The sequence below is a fragment of the Salvelinus namaycush genome, chromosome 10 (genome assembly GCF_016432855.1).
Source record: "Salvelinus namaycush isolate Seneca chromosome 10, SaNama_1.0, whole genome shotgun sequence".
Taxonomy (NCBI): domain Eukaryota; kingdom Metazoa; phylum Chordata; class Actinopteri; order Salmoniformes; family Salmonidae; genus Salvelinus; species Salvelinus namaycush.
This window is the reverse complement of record NC_052316.1, coordinates 44646602-44668252: the sequence shown is the minus strand read 5'-3', so window position 1 is coordinate 44668252 and position 21651 is coordinate 44646602. Positions and strand designations below refer to the sequence as shown.

Genomic DNA, 21651 nt, shown 5'->3' with positions numbered 1-21651 from the left:
CAAATCTTGCAGCTTCGGCCCACCACCTAAATGGCGCTGCACATGCTGACAGATGCCATAATTAGGGCCCTGTGGTTTGGACTATCATGTCACATGACCTAGATATGAACCTTTATTTTAAGCCTTTTCCAGAAATGAGAATTGCATAAAATGAAAGCAATTGTCTGAGGATGGTACTGGACCATCACGATATAAAAAAAGAAAAGGGGACAATTTGTTGAAAAAGCTTTAAATAAAAGGTTAAAAGTTGTTTTCGGACAAATGCGATGTTTATCTAAGTCTATGAGAAAAACTCAACTCTCCTTTTGGCGCGGTCCGCGTGAAGTTCGGCCATTTTGTTTTGGCGAGGTCTTTCAAAATTGGAAGAAATTTAGCTACATGTCTTGGTAGTAGACTGCAGATTTCATTCATCAAACAAACTCGTTTAGGTTGTAACTAAACAGCCTTTTTTGACCTCAAAACAACAAGTGCGTGGCGATCGGGTATAGGAAGAAAAAAAAACAAGTTTGAAAACATTACAGAGTGGAGTAAAACTTGAAGAATCATGGCCACTGCAACCCCAAGCCGCGCCGCGCCTGCTGGAACCCCGCTCTCCCCGACTAGGATATCGCGCCTCCAGGAAAAACAAGACCTGCAACATTTGAACGACAGGCTTGCCGTTTACATCGACCGAGTCCGATCACTAGAGCTAGAAAATGACCGGCTCATGGTTAAGGTCTCTGAAAAGGAATCAGTCACTACACGCGAGGTAATTTTTAACCATTAAATCTCTATGCTGCTAGCTAACCCTATAACGTTAATTACCGGTAGTTAGCTAACGTTAGCATTTAACTAGCTAGCAAGATAATTAGCTACTAAGTTACCGGTAGCACAACAATCTAGTTAACAAATCGAACTGGTTAATGGAATACGCCGATAACTAACTTGTGGTCTATCAGTTTGTACATTTTTCGAGCAGTTTGATTTGTTGGCTTGGCTGTATTTCTCACGGGCCTTGGCTGAAACTAACGTTAGCTGATTAGCAAGTTTGTAGGTACTTAACTTGTAGGTAACATTGTACTCTTCCAAAGAATTTGTCCAGTTACTGTCTCGCCATAGCTACATTGTATCAATCATTGAGACGATTGTTTCATTGTAATAATTCACTAGTCATCTTGCTCATTCCCGGTGAATCATATAGTTAACAACTATAAGACTCGTGAGGCTAGTCCCGCTTGCATGGTAGCTAGCTGTCGTGCCTACATTGCATGTACGATTAGCCAGCTAGGCAAACAAGTTTTGGGTGTTCGAAACTCCCGCGATTATTATTGTTATTTTGGAGGGGAACCTGGTTGTGTTGATTAAACTCAAATTAACAAATCTGACCTTTAAAAAAAATAAAGTCCAAGATTAGTATATTGCTTGGTAGATGGGGTAAACTAACCAAAGTTGGCTCTGTCCTAGTCAGCAGATAGTAACCGGCTATTTGATGTTCAGTTATATTACCCATTACAGGATAGGTGCGTTACTGTTTGGTGTAGCACAGACAATTTCCGACCACCAAAAGGAATAAAAAATGTTGCTCCATGAAGTAGTCCAACAGTGTGTACGCCTTCATCTTGTCTATTTAAAATCTTCTCTCATTTATCGAGACAGGTGTAGGTGGGTGCACTTATCTGTCAATGAGAGAATATTTTAAATAGACAAGATGGCGGCATACATTTTGTTGGATTAATTCATGGAGCAAAACATTTATTTTAATCACTAAACATTCAAACCAAACACCTGCAGCTGGACATGGCCATTTTTAAGATGCGTGTTTGGCCGAATCTAGAACGAAGAGCGTATTGCTAAGGTTGGTCATATTCTCTGTGCTGCGCCAAACAGTACCTGTCCTGCAACAGCTAATGGACATCACATTAGCAGTTACAATCTGCCACTTAGAGCTATCCAGGTGGTTTTGTTTTTACCCTGATGTTTGTTGCACCGCCATCGGCATTTATTATTGTTATTCCCAGTGCAGCATGAAATCCACATCTTCTGTGGGATTCCTATCATGTAGAAATGTGTACTGTATGTGCAATTTGCTGTACAGTTCCTTAGTCTGATTTATTTGACAGCTTCAGTCTCAGAGCTCCTGAATGACTTCAAGTTCACTTCAGTGCAGAGGATTACATTGATAACTATTTCACCACGTTTCCTAGAAAGCATACAAATGGGGGAGCGGATAAATTAATTGAGCTAGCTATGAGTTGAGTGGTTGTGGTTACTGTTGATGTATGGTAGTTGCTAGGTACACCTGTTCAACGTTATATGTCAAAGGTGCTTCCTAACCTGTCAGCTCGTACACCTGTTCATTGCTAGGTTATGAAGCACCTTTCAGCTCATCTAGCTACTACATTCTATTACTGTTACATAGTGGTTATGTAGAAAATCTCAGCCACTAAGAAGGGCTTTGACTTATGCTCTGTCTACTGAACAGACCCCAGAATGGGATCATTTTCTGGACTTGAGCCAAACTGTAAAGAGACACAGCCCTGTTTCCAGCCGAGGGGAGTGTTGTGCAACGCCTGGGTATTGTTCAGATTTATGTGTTGGGCTGCCGGGGCTGTGCAGAGTCAAAGTTCCAGATGGGAGTGGCCCGGGGGGGGGGGGGGGGCGCGCCTTTTCAAAGTTTTGAATCTGTAACTGTTACTTTCTCCCGGCCTGTTTTTATATTAAACATGCCTGTTGTGATTTGCACAGCTTGAGGCAACATGCATTGCTAAACAACTTAGTATGCAAATATTGATGTTTTGGGAAAACTAGGTTGATGCATGTCAGATGGTTTCTTGAAAGTCTTCGTTATGATTTTAGTTTGTATTTGATAATGGAATGAGTTAAAGTGTCTCTGCAAGGAAAGTGGCGTTCCAGAAAAAGTTATGCGTCTCTTCAAACATGTTTTTAATTACCAGTTTTAGATATAAACAATTTTTATAACCAACGGTCTGAGTGAATAACCCTGTTAACACCAATCCTTTCGTTTTGGGAATTGTAAAGCAAGCCACGCCCGCAGTCTGTTATGTATGAGGGGGAAAATCTGTGGAATGCTGGATAGTACAGCCTTCTGACCTGGCACAGCTCGTGACTGACAGCCTGTGTGCCATAAGACTGCTAAATAGTCTATTTAATAGTACCCCAACTATCTGCACTGACCCTACGCACATTCACTAGATATATATATATATACTCACTCGCACGCACTTCATTGACACTCGCACACAACCCACACACATTCATACCGACACAACACAAACACGCATACATACTCATTTTTTTGCTGCTACTCTGTTATTTATTTTACTCTTATCTATCCTGATGCCTAATGACTTTACTCTGCCTTCATGTACATGTCTACCTCAAATACCTCGTACCTCTGCACATTGATGTGGTACTGGTACTTCCTGTATATAGCTCCACATTGATCTGGTACTGGTACTCCCTGTATATAGCTCCACATTGATCTGGTACTGGTACTCTCTGTATATAGCTCCACATTGATCTGGTACTGGTACTCCCTGTATATAGCTCCACATTGATCTGGTACTGGTACTCTCTGTATATAGCTCCACATTGATCTGGTACTGGTACTCTCTGTATATAGCTCCACATTGATCTGGTACTGGTACTCCCTGTATATAGCTCCACATTGATCTGGTACTGGTACTCCCTCTATATAGCTCCACATTGATCTGGTACTCTCTATATAGCTCCACATTGATCTGGTACACCCTGTATATAGCTCCACATTGATCTGATACTTCCTGTATGTAGCTCCACATTGATCTGATACTTCCTGTATGTAGCTCCACATTGATCTGGTACTTCCTGTATGTAGCTCCACATTGATCTGGTACTTCCTGTATGTAGCTCCACATTGATCTGGTACTTCCTGTATGTAGCTCCACATTGATCTGGTACTTCCGGTATGTAGCTCCACATTGATCTGGTACTTCCGGTATGTAGCTCCATTCTTGTGTATTTTATTCCCCTTGTGTTACTATTTAAAAATAAACTCTGCATTGTTGAAGGGCTCGTAAGCAATAATTTCACGGTAAAGTATACACCTGTTGTATTTGGCGCATGTGACAAACTGTGATTTGTGTGTGTGCTCCCTCTGCACCAGGTGACTGGGATTAAGACCCTGTACGAGGCAGAGCTAGCGGATGCGCGGCGTGTTTTGGATGAGACGGCCAGGGAGAGGGCCAGGCTTCAGATAGACCTGGGCAAGGCCAACTCTGATGTGGAGGAGGTGACCAGGAAGTAAGTAATAACACCCACTGATACCCAAGATTTGGAGTCTGTCTGAAAAGTGTGTTATTCAATGGGAAAGGCTGCACATTCCTCTCACTCTGGAAGAGGAAATGATTGAATTATAGGCCAACGTGACAAGATGTACATTCCATTCCGTTTGACTGTCGTAGGAAATCTTTGTGTTGGTTGTATGACATTCTACACGCAATCCTTTGACAGGGATCATCAACTAGGTTCAGCCGTGGGCCAAGCTGGATGAGAAAATACCAAGAGTGTACAAAGCTGTCATTTGGGCAAAGGGTGGCTACTTTGAAGATTCTCAAATATAAAATGTGTTTTGATTTAATACTTCTTCTTTTTTTGGTTACTACATGATTACATATGTGTTATTTCATAGTTTTGATGTCTTCACTATTATTCTACAATGTAGAATGGTACTTTTGACTGGTACTGTACATCTCTCTATTATGCATGGGAATACTTTGGAACAGATTTCCAAAATTAAAATCACTTGGATGCTGATCATTAAGCAGCCCCCCCCCCCCCCCAAAAAAGTTATTTTAATGTAGTTTTGCTCAGAGAACTGCGGGCAGCCAGTTGGGGAACCCTGCTTAATCACTTGCTACACAATTCCTTTATGACGTCCTGCACACATTCCTTTACAGTCTGTTACACAAAATAGTTGTCATATGACAAGCTGCTAATTCCTGTCCTACAAAAATGCTGTGTTAACTTATGTATGACAGTAGGACAGAATCTGTGGCTCACGTTAGTTGTTTGAGATGCAAGTTCTACGCTCCAACCCAAATAGTTTATTTAATATCTCAGATTGTTTCTAATCCTACAGAATGTGTTTTCATTGCCAGATGTTGCTAATCTCCCTTTAGAGCAACGTGTTTTATGACCCTGTCAGGGTTGGGGTTAATTTGAATTGAGGGTAGTCAATTCGGGAAGTGATTTTAATTTAAACTTTAAAAAATAAATGTTTGAAATGCATAGCATTTACTTTAATGTATTACGTCACAAGTAAGAAGTCATTGAAAATAGATGGCTGTTTTTTCCCCCAATTATTGAATTGGAATTTTAGTTTACTTCCTGAATTGACTCCCTTCAATCGAATGGAATCCAATCCTGTGTTGTATATATGTTATTATCCTAGTCCGAGTAAACTCCAAATTATTAACCCTCACATGATCTTATTCACTTCACTTAACTCCATGGTCTTATGAGCAGGGTCATTTTGTGGACACGCCTAGTAGTATTGATTCCCAATTACTCTTGCTGTTAGTATAAACCTAGTTCACTTAATCTTAAAACTAATCCTATTTCCCCCTGGTCAGATGCTAGGTGGGAGACTCGGGTGAGGGGATTTCAGCCAAGCTGTTTTTTAATTACTTGTTAAGGCAGTTGGTTTGACGCTTGGGAGATTTTACGTCTGTTCCTCAAAAAGTGCCAGACACTTGTGTTGATCATTGTTTACATGGTTGCTAATTAACACTTTTGTGGACAGGAAGTTAGTTTCTAAAGCACTGACTCTCTTGGTTACTGCTGCTAACCACTGAAGAAATATCCTCTTTATCGGTCTTGTGGGCATGCTTCTCTTTAAAGCAATGTTTAATGTGTAGCTATACAGTCGTGATCCTTTTTTCTGTTGGTTGCTGCTGTACAGCACAGAAGAAGTGGGAGAAGTGCTGAGATTTCGGTGCCTTTTCTGTGAAATCAGATTAGGGACAAGAAACACGCTTTAATATATCAAACAGTTGGTTGGAAATTGGCAAAAGTTAAACAAATTTCTGTCTTAAAATCTCTTTGGTTTGAATGGAAATGGTACTTATGGACACTTTCCTCTAGGTTACTGTTTTTATATTATGAAAATAAATGCACGTGGTCTCACAGTGTCTGTTTTTGTTCTCCATCTCCTCAGTCTGAAAAAGAAAGATGGCGACCTGGCTCTTGCCATGGCTCGGGCCAAGGACCTTGAGGCCCAGTTCAACAAGAGTGAAGCAAACCTGGCCACGGCCCTCAGTGAGAATGGAAACCTGTCTGCGGAGGTTGCCGACCTGAAGGCCCAGTTAGCCAAGGTTTCTCTACCTTTTACAGTTTCGCTTTCACGACACTGGTTATAAAATAATAATAAAATGCCATTTATCAGATGCTTTTATCCAAAGCGACTTAGTCATGAATAAATACATGTTTTACATATGGGTGGTCCCGGGAATCGAACCCACTATCCTGGCGTTGCAAGCGCCGTGCTCTAGCCAACTGATCTACAGAGGACCACATAAACAGTCTAAAGTGTTACTGGTGAGACCAAAATGAGTCCAAGGCCGTGCACTGTATTTCTAGCCTGGTAGACGGGCTTCCGTTACGTCACACAGCCCTGTCTGGTTTTCTACCAACAAGGTCTGTGCTTTTACTTAGAAGGACAAAAGGGAATCCCACGCACAATATTTCTAGCCTGGTAGTAGCCTTATCTGGATTGCCTGTTTTACTCACACCTGCCTGCTACTTGCCATACAGTCTGTTTCTTCTGTTAAGGATGGAGGTTTATTCCTGGGGGTTGGGCAACCACAAGGGGCAAACTGAACGGAAATGACCCAATTGAAAGTTGGTAGAGATGGTTGTCGTTAGTTACGTAACTGTTATGGGCTATATATGTACATTGGGGAAGTGAGTCATATTATTTGTAAAGTACGTTCACACACGCATACACACTTTGGTGAGTCAGACTGAGCTTACACTTACACGCTATCGTGTTGCTGCAAGGTTAGGATTTACACACGTACGCTATCATTTTGCTGCAAGGTTAGGATATACACACACACACACGCTATCATGTTGCTGCAAGGTTAGGATACACACTAGAGGATGACCGATTTATGATTTTTCAACGCCGATACCGATTATTGGAGGACCCAAAAAAGCCGATACCGATTAATTGGCCGATTTTTTTATTTGTTTGTAATAATGACAATTACAACAATACTGAATGAACACTTATTTTAACTTAATATAATACATCAATAAAATCAATTTAGCCTCAAATAAATAATGAAACATGTTCAAATTGGTTTAAATAATGCAAAAAAAAGTGTTGGAGAAGAAAGTAAAAGTGCGATATGTGCCATGTAAAAAAAGCTAACGTTTAAGTTCCTTTCTCAGAACATGAGAACATATGAAAACTGGTGGTTTCTTTTAACACGAGACTTCAATATTCAAAGGTAAGAGGTTTTAGGTTGTAGTTAATATAGTATTTATAGGACTATTTCTCTCTATACGATTTGTATTCCATATACCTTTGACTATTGGATGTTCTTATAGGCACTTTAGTATTGCCAGTGTAACGGTATAGCTTCCATCCCTCTCCTCGCTCCTACCGGGGCTCGAACGAGGAACACATCGACAACAGCCACCCTCAAAGCAGCGTTAACCATGCAGAGCAAGGGGAACAACTACTCAAAGCGAGTGACGTTTGAAGCGCTATTAGCGCACACCCCGCTAACTAGCTAGCCATTTCACATCGGTTACACCAGCCTAATCTCGGGAGTTGATAGGCTTGAAGTCATAAACAGCGCAATGCTTGAAGCACAGTGAAGAGCTGCTGGCAAAACGCACGAAAGTGCTGTTTGAATGAATGCTTACAAGCCTGCTGCTGCCTACCATCGCTCAGTCAGACTGCTCTATCAAATCATAGACTTAATTATAACATAATAACACACAGAAATACGAGCCTTTGGTCATTAATATGGTCGAATCCGGAAACTATCATTTCGAAAACAAAACGTTTATTATTAGCGCATATACCCTGACTGCGCGCAATGATCGCAAGAGAAGTGACACAATTTCACCTGGTTAATATTGCCTGCTAACCTGGATTTCTTTTAGCTAAATATGCAGGTTTAAAAATATATACTTCTGTGTATTGATTTTAAGAAAGTCATTGATGTTTATTGTTAGGTACACGTTGGAGCAAAGACAGCCCTTTTTCTGCGAATGCGCACCGCATCGATTATATGCAACGCAGGACACGCTAGATAAACTAGTAATATAATCAACCATGTGTAGTTAACTAGTGATTATGATTGCCAGCAGCATACCACCCTGCATACCACTGCTGGCTTGCTTCTGAAGCTAAGCAGGGTTGGTCCTGGTCAGTCCCTGGATGGGAGACCAGATGCTGCTGGAAGTGGTGTTGGAGGGCCAGTAGGAGGCACTCTTTCCTCTGGTCTAAATAAAGATCCCAATGCCCCAGGGCAGTGATTGGGGACACTGCGCTGTGTAAGGTGCCGTCTTTCGGATGGGACGTTAAACGGGTGTCCTGACTCTCTGAGGTCATTAAAGATCCCATGGCACTTATTGTAAAAGTAGGGGTGTTAACCCCGGTGTCCTGGCTAAATTCCCAATCTGGCCCTCAACCATCACGGTCACCTAATAATCCCCAGTTTACAATTGGCTCATTCATCCCCCTCCTCTCCCCTGTAACTATTCCCCAGGTCGTTGCTGCAAATGAGAACATGTTCTCAGTCAACTTACCTGGTAAAATAATGGATAAATAAATAAAAATAATGATTGATTGTTTTTTATAAGATAAGTTTAATGCTAGCTAGCAACTTACCGTGGCTTCTTACTGCATTCGCGTAACAGGCAGACTCCTCGTGGAGTGCAATGAGAGGCAGGTGGTTAGAGCGTTGGACTAGTTAACTGTAAAGGTTGCAAGATTGAATCCACGAGCTGGCAAGGTAAAAATCTGTCGTTCTGCCCCTGAACAAGGCAGTTAACCCACCGTTCCTAGGCCGTCATTGAAAATAATATGTTCTTAACTGACCTTCCTAGTTAAATAAAGGTGTAAAAAAAAATGTGATTGTTATGAAAACTTGAAATCGGCCCTAATTAATCGGCCATTCCGATTAATCGGTCGACCTCTAATACACACACACACGCTATCATGTTGCCGCAAGGTTAGGATACACACACACACACACGCTACCATGTTGCCGCAAGGTTAGGATATATACACACACACACACACGCTATCATGTTGCCGCAAGGTTAGGATACACACACACACACACACACGCTACCATGTTGCCGCAAGGTTAGGGTATATACACACACACACGCTACCATGTTGCCGCAAGGTTAGGATACACACACACACACGCTACCATGTTGCCGCAAGGTTAGGATATACACACAGGTCAGACCTTTGTTCTCACACACCATGTCTTGTGTTTCCAGGCTGAAGATGCCCATTCTGTAGCTAAGAAGCAGCTGGAGACCGAGACTCTGATGAGAGTGGATCTGGAGAACCGCTGCCAGAGCCTGACGGAGGAGCTGCAGTTCAGGAAGAGCATGTTTGACGAGGTGTGTGGACAGATAGCGATAACATCATCACTGTTTGCCCAGGGTGGGGCAACACTATTCATTGGGGGGGTCCTCAGGTAAATGGCTCCTGAGTGGCCGCAGCGTTCTAAGGCACTGCATCTCAGTGCTAGAGGCGTCACTACAGACCCTGGTTCAATTCCAGGTTGTATCACATCCGGACGGGATTGGGAGTCTCATAGGGTGGCGTACAATTGGCCCAGCGTCGTCCGGGTTTGGCCGGTGTAGGCCGTCATTGTGAATAAGAATTTGTTCTCAACTGACTTGCCTAGTTAAATAAAAAATGAATGACAAATAAGTACCACGTACTGCACTAAAAACCTACTAACACTATTATTTATTGATTTAAAGCCCCAGCAGGTAAATAAATGTCACATTTTAGAAACTGTAACCTCGGGCCAACTTAGTCCTGTACACTGAGTATACCAGACATGAGGAACACCTTCCCCTTTTTCCCCTCAGAACAGCCTCAATTCATTGGGGCATGGACTCTACAAGGTGTCGAGAAGCGTCTCACAGGGATGCTGGCCCATGTTGACTCCAATGCTTCCCACAATTGTGTCAAGTTGGCTGGATGTTCTTTTGGTGGTGGACCATTCTTGATACACACGGGAAACTTGAGCGTGAAAAAACCCAGCAATGTTGCAGTTCTTGACACAAACCGGTGCGCCTGGCACCTACTATACCCCGTTGAAAGGCACTTAAATCTTTTGTCTTGCCCATTCACCCTCTGAATGGCACTCATACACAATCCATGTCACAAAGCTTAAAAATTATTCTTTAACCTGTCTCCTACCTTTCATCAATAAAGGATCGTAGCTTTCACCGGGTCCGTCTGTCATAAGAGCAGGTGTTCTTAATGTTTTGTATACTCGGTGTATAAAGTCCTACAGCTGCTGTGGATTCAAATACACACACACACACACACACACACACACACACACACACACACACACACACAGTGAAATGCACGACAACAAAAGCTACAACTGTGATTCACACGCCTCCTTTTCTGCACAAACCAATTTATATAAAAGCTGTACATCTTTACACCTGGGCATGTGCAAGCATACTAGCCATGTAACGGGACCACCTGTATGACTGGCTTGGTGACCCTCGTGTGTGTGTGTGTAGGAGGTACGTGAAACACGTCGACGTCGCGAGAAGCGTACCGTGGAGGTGGACAGTGGGGTGACCCAGGACTACACGTTCCAACTGGCTCAGGCTCTGCAGGACCTGCGCAGGCAGCATGAGGAACAAGTCACCATCTACAAGGAGGAGCTGGGCAACACCTTCCAGGCCAAGGTATGTATGATGTCTGGCCCCGTGCTTCCCACCCTAAACCTTTTATATCTGTAAGGCTAGGGGTTTATGGCCATTGTATGACCTTTCTTTTACCTTTAAGAAACTAGCCTTACACCCCTAGGCCATCCTTTCCTACAACTAGGTAGCAGCCCGATGGAACTAGGTAGCAGCCCGGTGGAACTAGGTAGCAGCCCGGTGGAACTAGGTAGCAGTCCGGTGGAACTAGGTAGCAGCCCGGTGGAACTAGGTAGCAGCCCGGTCATTGATTTTAGTTTAATCATCAGGTGTGCTTTTGCTGCAACAGAAATGCAGTGCATTTGGACAGTATTCAGAGCCCTTGACTTAACACATTTTGTTACATTACAGCCTAATTCCAATATGGATTAAATCGTTTTTTCCCCTTATCAATCTACACAAAATATCCCATAGTGTCAAAGCAAAACAGATTTTTAGAAATTTTGGTAAATGTATATGTAATTAAAAAAAAATTAAAATCACATTTATGTAAGTATTCAGACCTTTTACTCAGTACTTTTAAGCACCTTTGGCAGCGATTACGGTCTCGGGTCTTCTTGGGTATGGCTTGGCACACTTGAAGGGAAGAAACTCCCCAAATACATCTCTGCAGATCATCTCAAGCTCTGTCAGGTTTGGATGGGGAGTGTCGCTGCACAGCTATTTTCAGGTTTATCCAGAGATGTTCGATCGGGTTCAAGTCCGGGCTCTGGCTGGGCCACACAAGGATGTTCAGAGACTTGTCCCAAAGCCTCTCCTGCGTTGTCTTGGCTGTGTGCTAAGGGTCGTTGTCCTGTTGGAAGATGAACCTTTGCCCCAGTCTGAGAACCTGCTCCAGAGCGCTCAGGACTTCATCAAGGATCTCTCTGTACTTTGCTCCGTTCATCTTTGCCTCGATCCTGACTAGTCTCCCAGTCCCTGCCACTGAAAAACATCCCCACAGCATGATGCTGCCACCACCATGCTTCACCGTAGGGATGGTGCCAGGTTTTCTCCAGATGTGACGCTTGGCATTCAGGCCAAAGAGTTCAGTCTTGGTTTCATCAGACTAGAGAATCTTGTTTCTCATGGTCTGAGAGTCTTTAGGTGCCTTTTGACAATCTCCAAGTGGGCTGTCATGTGCCTTTTTACTGAGGAATGGCTTCCGTCTGACCACTCTACCATAAAGGCCTGTGATGGAGTGTTGCAGAGATGGTTGTCCTTCTGGAAGGTTCTCTCATCCCCACAGAGGGACTCTGGAGCTCTGCCAGAGTGACCCTCGGGTATTGGTCACCTCCCTGACCAAGGCCCTTCTCCCCCGATTGCTCAGTTTGGCTTGGAGGCCAGTCATTTAATACATTTTAGAGTAAGGCTGTAACGTAACAAAATGTGGAAAAAAGGAAAGTGGTCCGAATACTTTTCAAATGCAGTCCTGCGGGACACATTGGGAAATACTGCCATAATGATTTATAATTGGCTATGAAAGTGAGGGGGGTGGGGGGGATGTTACTTGCAAAACAAGTACATTTCATACTATATCATGTATCTGTGACAAGTTCATTTGATACTGCTGTTTGTGGTCCTTTTGTCTGTAGTTCCGGCCGGGCAGGAGTGTAAATGACATGTTTTGTTCTCTGCCGCCACCCCCCACCCCCTCTGTTTAGCTGGATAATGCCAAGGTGTCGTCTGAGCTGAATGACAAGGCGGTGAGCACAGCTCGGGAGGAACTGCAGGAGGCTCATATGAGGATCGAGAGCCTGGCCTACCAGCTCTCTGCCCTGCAGAAACAGGTACACACACACACACACCTCATAACCTGAACGTACTGTTGCTCATCTATCTGGTCGTCTGTAAACTTTTATTAAACACAATTTGATTATTTACTTCCAGATAGCCATCTACTGCAATTACGTTGTACTTCCTTGAACTGTCCTTATTTTGTAATTTTACTATTGATTTGTAATGTAATTTTCTAACTAGCCCCATCCCTCCATGTGTAGGCCTCTGCCAATGAGGAGCGTGTGCGTGAGCTTGAGGACCTGATGGCTGGAGAGAGGGACAAGCACCGCAGGCAGATGGACCTGAAGGAGAGGGAGATGGCTGAGATGAGGGAGCGTATGCAGCAGCAGCTGAACGAGTACCAGGAGCTGTTGGACGTCAAACTGGCCCTGGACATGGAGATCAACGCTTACAGGAAACTGCTGGAGGGAGAGGAGGACAGGTGAGGATGGGATGGACGAGCTGACTGACTGACTGACTGACTGACTGACTTCACTCATCCATAGAGAACAGGTGAAAGCTGATTCTTAAAAAAGTTATACAAAATATTTATAAAAAAAAAAACGTTTAGCCCTCATTGCATCTTGCAAACTAGTTGTTAGATTTGGAGAACAGACAGATGAGCAGTGCATTCCTTCAACCCCTGCCTGAGAAGTTCCACATCACTCAGTGAATTCCAGCCGGTACATTCCTCACTTGTTATAGGGATGCAGCAGTCTCTCTCTGTCCGTCTGTAATGTTGTTGTTGGCAAGCTGCTAGAACAAGTCAAACTGCATTCGTCCTGTTACACTAAACAGGTAGACTAATAAATATGGCAATAATTCAAATTGTTCAAATCATAACATTTATCTATATAGCCCTTCTTACATCAGCTGATGTCGCAAAGTTCTGTACAGAAACCCAGCCTAGAACCCCAAACAGCAAGCAATGCAGATGTAGAAGCACGGTGGCTAGGAAAAACTCCCTAGAAAGGCCAAAACCTAGGAAGAAACCTAGAGAGGAACCAGGCTATGAGGGGTGGCCAGTCCTCTTCTGGCTGTGCCTGGTGGAGATTATAACAGAACATGGCCAAGATGTTCAAATGTTCATAAATGACCAGCATGGTCAAATAATCCCACTTCTCTGTTCTGGTTTGTCACTGACCCTCCAGGCTAGAGAATATCCCCCAGGCTAGAACAGAAGGGTAAACAACTAGCTAATTTGAAACAGGCCTCTCAAGCTGACACCTGTTTCTCCCCCAAATGTTATGCCTCTCTTTTAACTTTTACCTGTGAGTAGTTCAGCAGGCACCCAAGTGAAGGGTTTAGGCAGGCTTATCGAGGGGCTGCTGGATAGATGTCTATGACGTAATGTCATAAGCAGTATTTGAAGGCAGGTGGTTGAGAGACCCTGAGTGAAGCCAGTCAGCTGGCGCCAGACAGACTACTGGAGTGGAGAGCAGAAGACTAAAGGTTGACTAGTAAAACAATGTCTTGCTCCACATTACAGTAGGTATTTGTTTTCTTGATTAAAGTAATGGGGATGCAAGTAATGGATGACTCACGTTTCCTTCTACTCCATTTACCCCTCCTGTTTTTCTCCTCCCTTCCTTCCACAGACTGAAGCTGTCCCCCACCCCGTCCGGCCGTGTGACAGTGTCCCGCGCCATGGGCACAAGCTCTTCCCGCTCCTCCTGGGCCAAGAGGAAGCGCGTGGAGCTGCAGGAAGAGTCAGTGGTCGTTCCTCAGGTCCACATCAACCAGGAGGCAGAGGCCATCGGCAGCGTCACCATCGAGGAGACTGACCTGGAGGGCAAGTGTGTCACCCTCAAGAACGACTCAGACAAGGTACCGTTAGCTACTCAAAAAAATTCCATATTACTACTCTTCAGAATTACAATTAGTGTTGTAGTCGAGTCACTAAACCTCGAAATCGAGTCACGATTCCCTATGGCTAAGTTCCGAGTCGTCAATGGTCGAGTCACGATTCCCTATGGCTAAGTTCCGAGTCGTCAATGGTCGAGTCACGATTCCCTATGGCTAAGTTCCAAGTCGTCAATAATTGAGTCACGATTCCCTATGGCTAAGTTCCGAGTCGTCAGTGGTCGAGTCACGATTCCCTATGGCTAAGTTCCAAGTCGTCAATAATTGAGTCACGATTCCCTATGGCTAAGTTCCGAGTCGTCAATGGTCGAGTCACGATTCCCTATGGCTAAGTTCCGAGTCGTCAATAATTGAGTCACGATTCCCTATGGCTAAGTTCCAAGTCGTCAATAATTGAGTCACGATTCCCTATGGCTAAGTTCCGAGTCGTCAATGGTCGAGTCACGATTCCCTATGGCTAAGTTTCGAGTCGTCAATGGTCGAGTCACGATTCCCTATGGCTAAGTTCCAAGTCGTCAATAATTGAGTCACGATTCCCTATGGCTAAGTTCCGAGTCGTCAATGGTCGAGTCACGATTCCCTATGGCTAAGTTCCGAGTCGTCAATAATTGAGTCACGATTCCCTATGGCTAAGTTCCAAGTCGTCAATAATTGAGTCACGATTCCCTATGGCTAAGTTTCGAGTCGTCAATGGTCGAGTCACGATTCCCTATGGCTAAGTTCCGAGTCGTCAATAATTGAGTCACGATTCCCTATGGCTAAGTTCCGAGTCGTCAATAATTGAGTCACGAGTCGCAATGGCTGAAGTCTGAGTCTCTGGGTCTGATTTGAACAAAAAATACCACGTATTAATATTGGTTGATGTGCAAATAAAAAATTCAACGTTTGAAAGCAAAACGAATGATTCGGTTTACGTCATAATTGCCTTCAATATGCAATAGCCTAGGAAACACAAGTCCTTCATATACAGGTTTACACAAATATTTAATTTTTATGTTCAATAGTTCTGTCAAATCAGTAATGCTGTTTTGAATGGATGAATGGTCTCTAGACGGAATTGGCTATTGCTCCTGTCAGATTGACCAGATTTATAATTTGCACAAATAATTACCGGCTCTCGGCTACTTTTTGTAGTCGCACACTGATATTTCTGTAAATGTTTTATTCTAGAGCGAAAGTGAGCGGGTAGAGCGAGATGACAAATTCAAAGATTACCTACATTTCAGACCTAAAGGGAGAGCGACAGTAGCTAGACTGTTTTTTTAACTTTTAAACTCAATGCTATTGTTTTCAATTTCGTAAAGGAGTTTGTGTTTCTTAACCAGGCAAAGCTAAATAGTAGACTGGTGACTGGTGGTTACGGGGAAGCAAGCGAGTCGCTTGTACGACGTTTAGCCTATGATTCGAGACGGCGCCTGTCTGCCCACACTGATCGCTTGCTCCCACGCAGCCCACCAGCTGATGTAGGCTGTGTGTGCTGGAGCTGCGTGTCCTTTCCCCTGCTGGAGAACAGAACCCTCGCTACTCTGCCCACCCAGTGCTGATAATATTCTGTTTATCATAGTAGCCTGTTCAGTCCAAGTGCAAATACAAGTCACAGGAAGGAAAGTCCGAGTCACCGATAGTCGTGTCCAAGTTGAGTCTAAAGTCGTGAAAATTGAGACTCGAGTCCGACTCGAATGCTACAATACTGCAATTACATATTACAATTCAATATTACAACTTCTCTGATACTTCACTGCCGTGAAGTAATCAATAATTCATTGCATGTTATTAGGATTGGTGAAAGCAACGGGGTTTAAAACACAATGTCTATAGGACCAGTCTCTAGGTAGCTGGAGGCTGCAGAGGCAGATTGGAGAAGGAGAGGAGATCACCTACAAGTTCTCCCCCAAGTTTGTCCTCAAGGCTGGCAAGACTGTCACGGTAAGCAGCACTTCTCAGTCAGTCTATGACTGTTCTTCTTTATGTATATAGCAACTAAATTCACCCAAGTAACAAGAGTTTGTAAATGCACATTTGTAACAGTTTGATTCACCTTCCCCTGGTGTTGAACATAGTCCTGATTTCATCTTTCTGTGTGATGTCCTGTTGTAGGTGTGGGGCTCAGACGCAGGTGTGTCTCACAGCCCACCCTCTGACCTGCTGTGGAAGAGCCAGGCCTCCTGGGGCACCGGGGACGACATCACCACCATCCTTGTGAACTCTGACGGAGAGGTGAGTGGAGCATGGGGGGGGGGGGACGCACCCCTACAGTGCCTTCATAAAGAATTCACCAATGCCTCGCTTCATTACACCCAGTCACAAAAAAATATATACTGGTGTCCTTCCTAACTCAGTTGCTGGGGAGGAAGGAAACCTTGTAGTTACTCCACAATACTTACCTAAATGACAGAGTGAAAAGAAGGAAGCCTGTAAGAATAAAAATATTCCAAAACATGCATCCTGTTTGCAATCAGGAACTTAAGTAAAACTGTAACAAATGTGGCAAAGACATGATCTTTAGGTCCTGAATAAAAACCGTTTGGGGCAAATCCAACACGTCACTGAGTGCCACTTCATATTTTCAAGCATGGTGATGGCTACATGTTATGGGTATGCTTGTCATTAGCAAGAACAAGCATATCCATAAATTCACCTTTCAGCAGAAGAAAAACCTTAAACACAAGGACAAATATACACTGGAGATGCATACCAAGACAATGTTGAATGTTCCCGAGTGGCCTAGTTACAGTTTTAACTTAAATTGGCTTGAATATCTATGACAAGACTTGAAAATGGCTGTCTAGCAATGAGCAACAACCAACTTGACAGAGCTTGAAGAATTACCCAGAGAGACACTGCTGTATTCGCTGCCAAACGTGATTCTAAAATGTATTAACTCAGGTGTGATTACTTTTTAAAATGAGATTTCTAAAAAATAAAATTTCTAAACATATTTTCACTATGTAATTATGGGGTATTGTGTGTAGATAAGTGAGAGAGAAAAATAATATTTAATCCTGTTTGAATTCAGACTGTAACACAACAAAATCAAGGGGTATGAATACTTTCTGAAGGCACTAAGTACAATATTTGTTTCTGACTCTTCTCAGACATTAGCTACATGTCCTGAATTGTAATATCAATTTCAATAGCCTTTACAAATATTGCGATGTGCAAAATATTTGGTGAGGGCGAAAACGGCAGAATAAGTACAAGACCTATGTAGAGATTTGTAATTGAGCTGTTGTCTTCCTGTCCAGGAGGTGGCTAAGAGAACCGTCACCAAGACGTTGATGGAGGTGGAGAATGGAGATGATGACGATGACTTCGAGGAGGAGGAACTGAGAGTAAATTATTTCCCTTGAATTGAATCCATAATGGCAATAATTAACTTATCCCAGTCAGGGGAAGTTGGAGCTATTGCCATCTGGTGTTTTACTATAAAAAATGTTATTTAGCACTCTTACGAGTGCCCAGTGTTTCCCCTGCAGTCATTTAGCTGTGGCGTTGCTCCACGGGAAAAGTCATTGACACCTGGCCAAACAAATTAGGAACATGAGAAAAATATTTCTGCCGAGGCGCACTTTAAAGACGCTAGAACAGTCCACATTTTACTTTTCCTCAGCACACATAACGAGTAATGGATTGAACAACCAGACTACCCCATAGTAGAATGTATTTACCTCGTCGGGTTGCTGTCCGTTCTATGCAAGATAAATATTCCTTTAGAGGTGAATTCAAGTAAGGAGTGCCATAGGGAGGGAAACCTGCATTCTGACAACCGTCAAGGCACAGGGGCAGCAGGTAGCCTAGTGGTTAGAACGTTGGGCCAGTAACCGAAAGGTTGCTGGATCGAATCCCTGAGCTGACAAGGTAAAAATTTGTCGTTCTGCTCCTGAACAAGGCAGTTAACCCGCTATTCCCCGGTAGGCTGTCATTGTAAATAATATTTTTTTCTTAACTGACTTGTCTAGTTACATAAATAAACAACAATTCTTGACAATTGCAGGGAAAGCAGAAGTTTTAATGGCCTTTATTAAAAAGAGTGGGATCCCAGCTTTCCATTCCTACTTTATTTTTGCAACTTGTAAATATGTCCAAACTGCACCATTTTTAAAACCTGGAGTTTTTAGCAGCGGCATGGTTAAGCGTGTTACTACTCAGCAGTTCACTGTGAGTACAAAGGGGAGAGTGGGGCTAAATGTAACACTGGTCAATTGTAGGGTAAGGGGGGGGTGTTTTCCCCCGGGTGGCGAGTTACCCTAACAGGTAGGCCTACATTATATTCACTGTTTATGCAGCTTTTTTGGGGACATAAAATGTATAAATCGAATGCCAACTAGTTAAAAGATCAAATTTGGAATCTGGTTAATGATTAGTCCAATAGGGTAAGTGTCGATGGGTTGAAGCATGGGGTTGCCTATGTATTTATAGCCACTATGCTACATCAGTTAGGCTACAGGTGATAATGCTTTTTACCCATATGTTATTGGCCTCCTTTCTGGAGGTGGAAATTATATTTTAGATGGTGTCATCGTAATTTTATTTGTACTCATTTCGGAGTAGAATGTCCGCTTAAATTCGCCAGAACTGCGCTTCTCAGCCCTTCTACATTAAAAACGTGCCTCATGTGTCTATACTAGATTAAGATGGCTGTTTTAATGTAACATCTAGTATTCATTTAGTGGTACATTGTTTTGTCTCACATCTTACCCTTGTTTCCTTCCAGGGAGAAAAGGCCTCTTCCAGGGAATGTTCAATCATGTGAAGAAGTTCCCATAGTTTGTTCTCCTACAAAATCTGCTTCTTTTTCTAGAGCCACTCAAATCTTTTTGTATAATTCTGTGTTGTGTTTTTAATAATTTTTTTTATATTATAAGACAATTTTAAGAGCCTGCCCATATTTTTAACACTCCGCTTTTAACATCCAAGTAATCATGACAACAACAAAAAATGCATTGAGTTTAGGACTGAATTCACTAAGTTAGTTACACCCCCCTTCCACCCCAATTTTGTTGAGTCAGACAGCTGGAAGTCTTCTGGATTTAAAGAATAATGATTGGTCGTTTACCACATGATCCCACATTCCACTGAATCTACATGAATCAATGAGAGTAGCCCTCGGGACTGGAGGACACTGGCATTAGGCTTGCTGTTGTCCTGTCAGAAAGGACTTCACTGTGTGCATGGGATACGTTTTAACCCTAGACACGTCTGTTGAGAAAAAGCTGGACCTAAACCTAACCAATTGTCTGTTAAAAAAAAAAAAAAAATGCATTGTAGAATGTTTTTGGGAGGCATAGTTATCTGTGGTGGCATTTGAATCGATTGCTCATTCGATGAACTTGTCACGATCGAGGCAGCAGGGCGAAAAGGAGTTTGGGGGAGAATGGTCAGCCTGGAATCCATTGCACACTGAATATCGCTCCTTTTCAATGTTTAATTTCACAACATGATCCTCTAGCTCAGTTGGTAGAGCATGGCACTTGCAAAGCTTTCTGGGACCACCTGTACGTAGAAAATGTATGCATGCATGACTAAGTCGCTTTGGATTAAAGTCTGCTAAATGGCATTTTATTATTATGAAACTGAGCACTGTTCAGTGTGGTTTCCATTACAGGCTCGAGCATATTGGCAGAGTGGATGTGATCTTTGGTTCCTTAAATGTGTAGTAGATTGTAACTGACAGCTGTCGCTTAGCTCATGTACTGGCTTTAGTCTGGCAAATCACAGCAACAGGATGGAAATGCTAGGATTACGTATTCTACTAAATGGATTGGTATATTTTAAAATGCATTCATGCCTACAATTTTATAATTGGAAATGTTTCAAATTTTCAACGAAATGTATATTTTTTAACGTAATGAAATATAGATTTAGACTTTGCTCTTTCTCACAATAGTACTTTTATGGTTTGGAGAGAATTACATCAGATGGCGACTTAATGAGGCCAAAGATGAGTTACGATAGAACATGGCATGCAATCATGCCAAGCTTGTGTTTTAAAACGCCACTCTTTATCCTATAAAGCAGCGTTTCCCAACTCCAGTCCTTCGAGTACCCCCCCCCCCCCCCCCCCCAACAGCAAAAAAAAAAAGTGTTTTTCCTCCAGACAAACTCACCTGATTCAACTCATTGAGGGCTTGATGATTAGTTGATGTTCAATCAGGTGTGTACTGGTATAAACAGTGACTGAACGTTTCCAACCTGTTGTCTTATTCTGATGCTGTTGACATGATAAATCATGAATTTTGTATCTTTTTGAAAATTATGTTTCTCAAGACAAGTAGACTGTAAGAACTACAGTGTGCATATTTTAAATGCAACTAAGATTTAATGGTAGGGTTTCTGTTTTAAAACTAAACCAGATGTAACTTTTCTACCTTTTGCACCTACTTGAATGTATGGTCGTGCCTAGAATGAACGGTAGTCGTGCTACTTCAAGTCAGCAATATGAGATGCAATTGGTGAGAATCTGCCTTTTTTTTCCTCATGAAGATCGGGTGCAGTTAGGATTTTCAAAATAGAATTGAAAAAGATTCTAATGGCAATATGCTTGGATGCGTGGAGAGGATCTGTTTTCTCGACTCTCGTCCCACACAACTACTTGTTGTAGACAAGTTAAAGGGATAGTAACCCAAAATTACATACAGTTCCTTGTCCATAGACTGCTTACAGGGTAAGGAAACGAATATGTAATTTTGTCATTTTGAGTGACACCCTTTTTATTTTTTTTATAAAGACCTCAGGATTTGAACACTTATAAACCTCGTTGATTTTCCGTTCTTCGTGGCTGGCTGTGCTACAGCATCTCAGCGGTTGAAGTAGTTATACTACCCAAGCAGTGTTATCTCTTAACATGGCTTTGAAATTGGAAGGAAGGAGCAATTGGATTATTGATTTTTTTTTTTTTACTTGATCAATAGTCGTGACTATAACAAATAAAAAGAGATGCAATGTTGCTTTGCTTTTTTTATAGTTTTAATATTGGCCTGGGAAACATAATTTTTGTATGTCTATTTGATTGCAGTGCTTTGCATTTATTTGAATATTATTTTGATAGGATTATTG

At 42.6% G+C, this 21651-nt stretch overlaps 1 protein-coding gene across 1 annotated transcript; it reads left to right on the top strand.

The window, feature by feature from the left end:
- Positions 1-323: 323 nt before the first annotated feature.
- Positions 324-21541, top strand: lmnb2 (lamin B2). The gene is made up of 12 exons (XM_039002954.1): positions 324-748; positions 4145-4281; positions 6197-6353; positions 9511-9636; positions 10789-10959; positions 12618-12743; positions 12954-13174; positions 14331-14559; positions 16414-16521; positions 16693-16812; positions 17841-17927; positions 19310-21541. The coding sequence occupies exons 1-12, from the start codon at positions 545-547 to the stop codon at positions 19346-19348; spliced, it is 1725 nt and encodes a 574-aa protein (XP_038858882.1). The 5' UTR covers positions 324-544; the 3' UTR covers positions 19349-21541.
- The last annotated feature ends 110 nt before the right edge of the window (positions 21542-21651 follow it).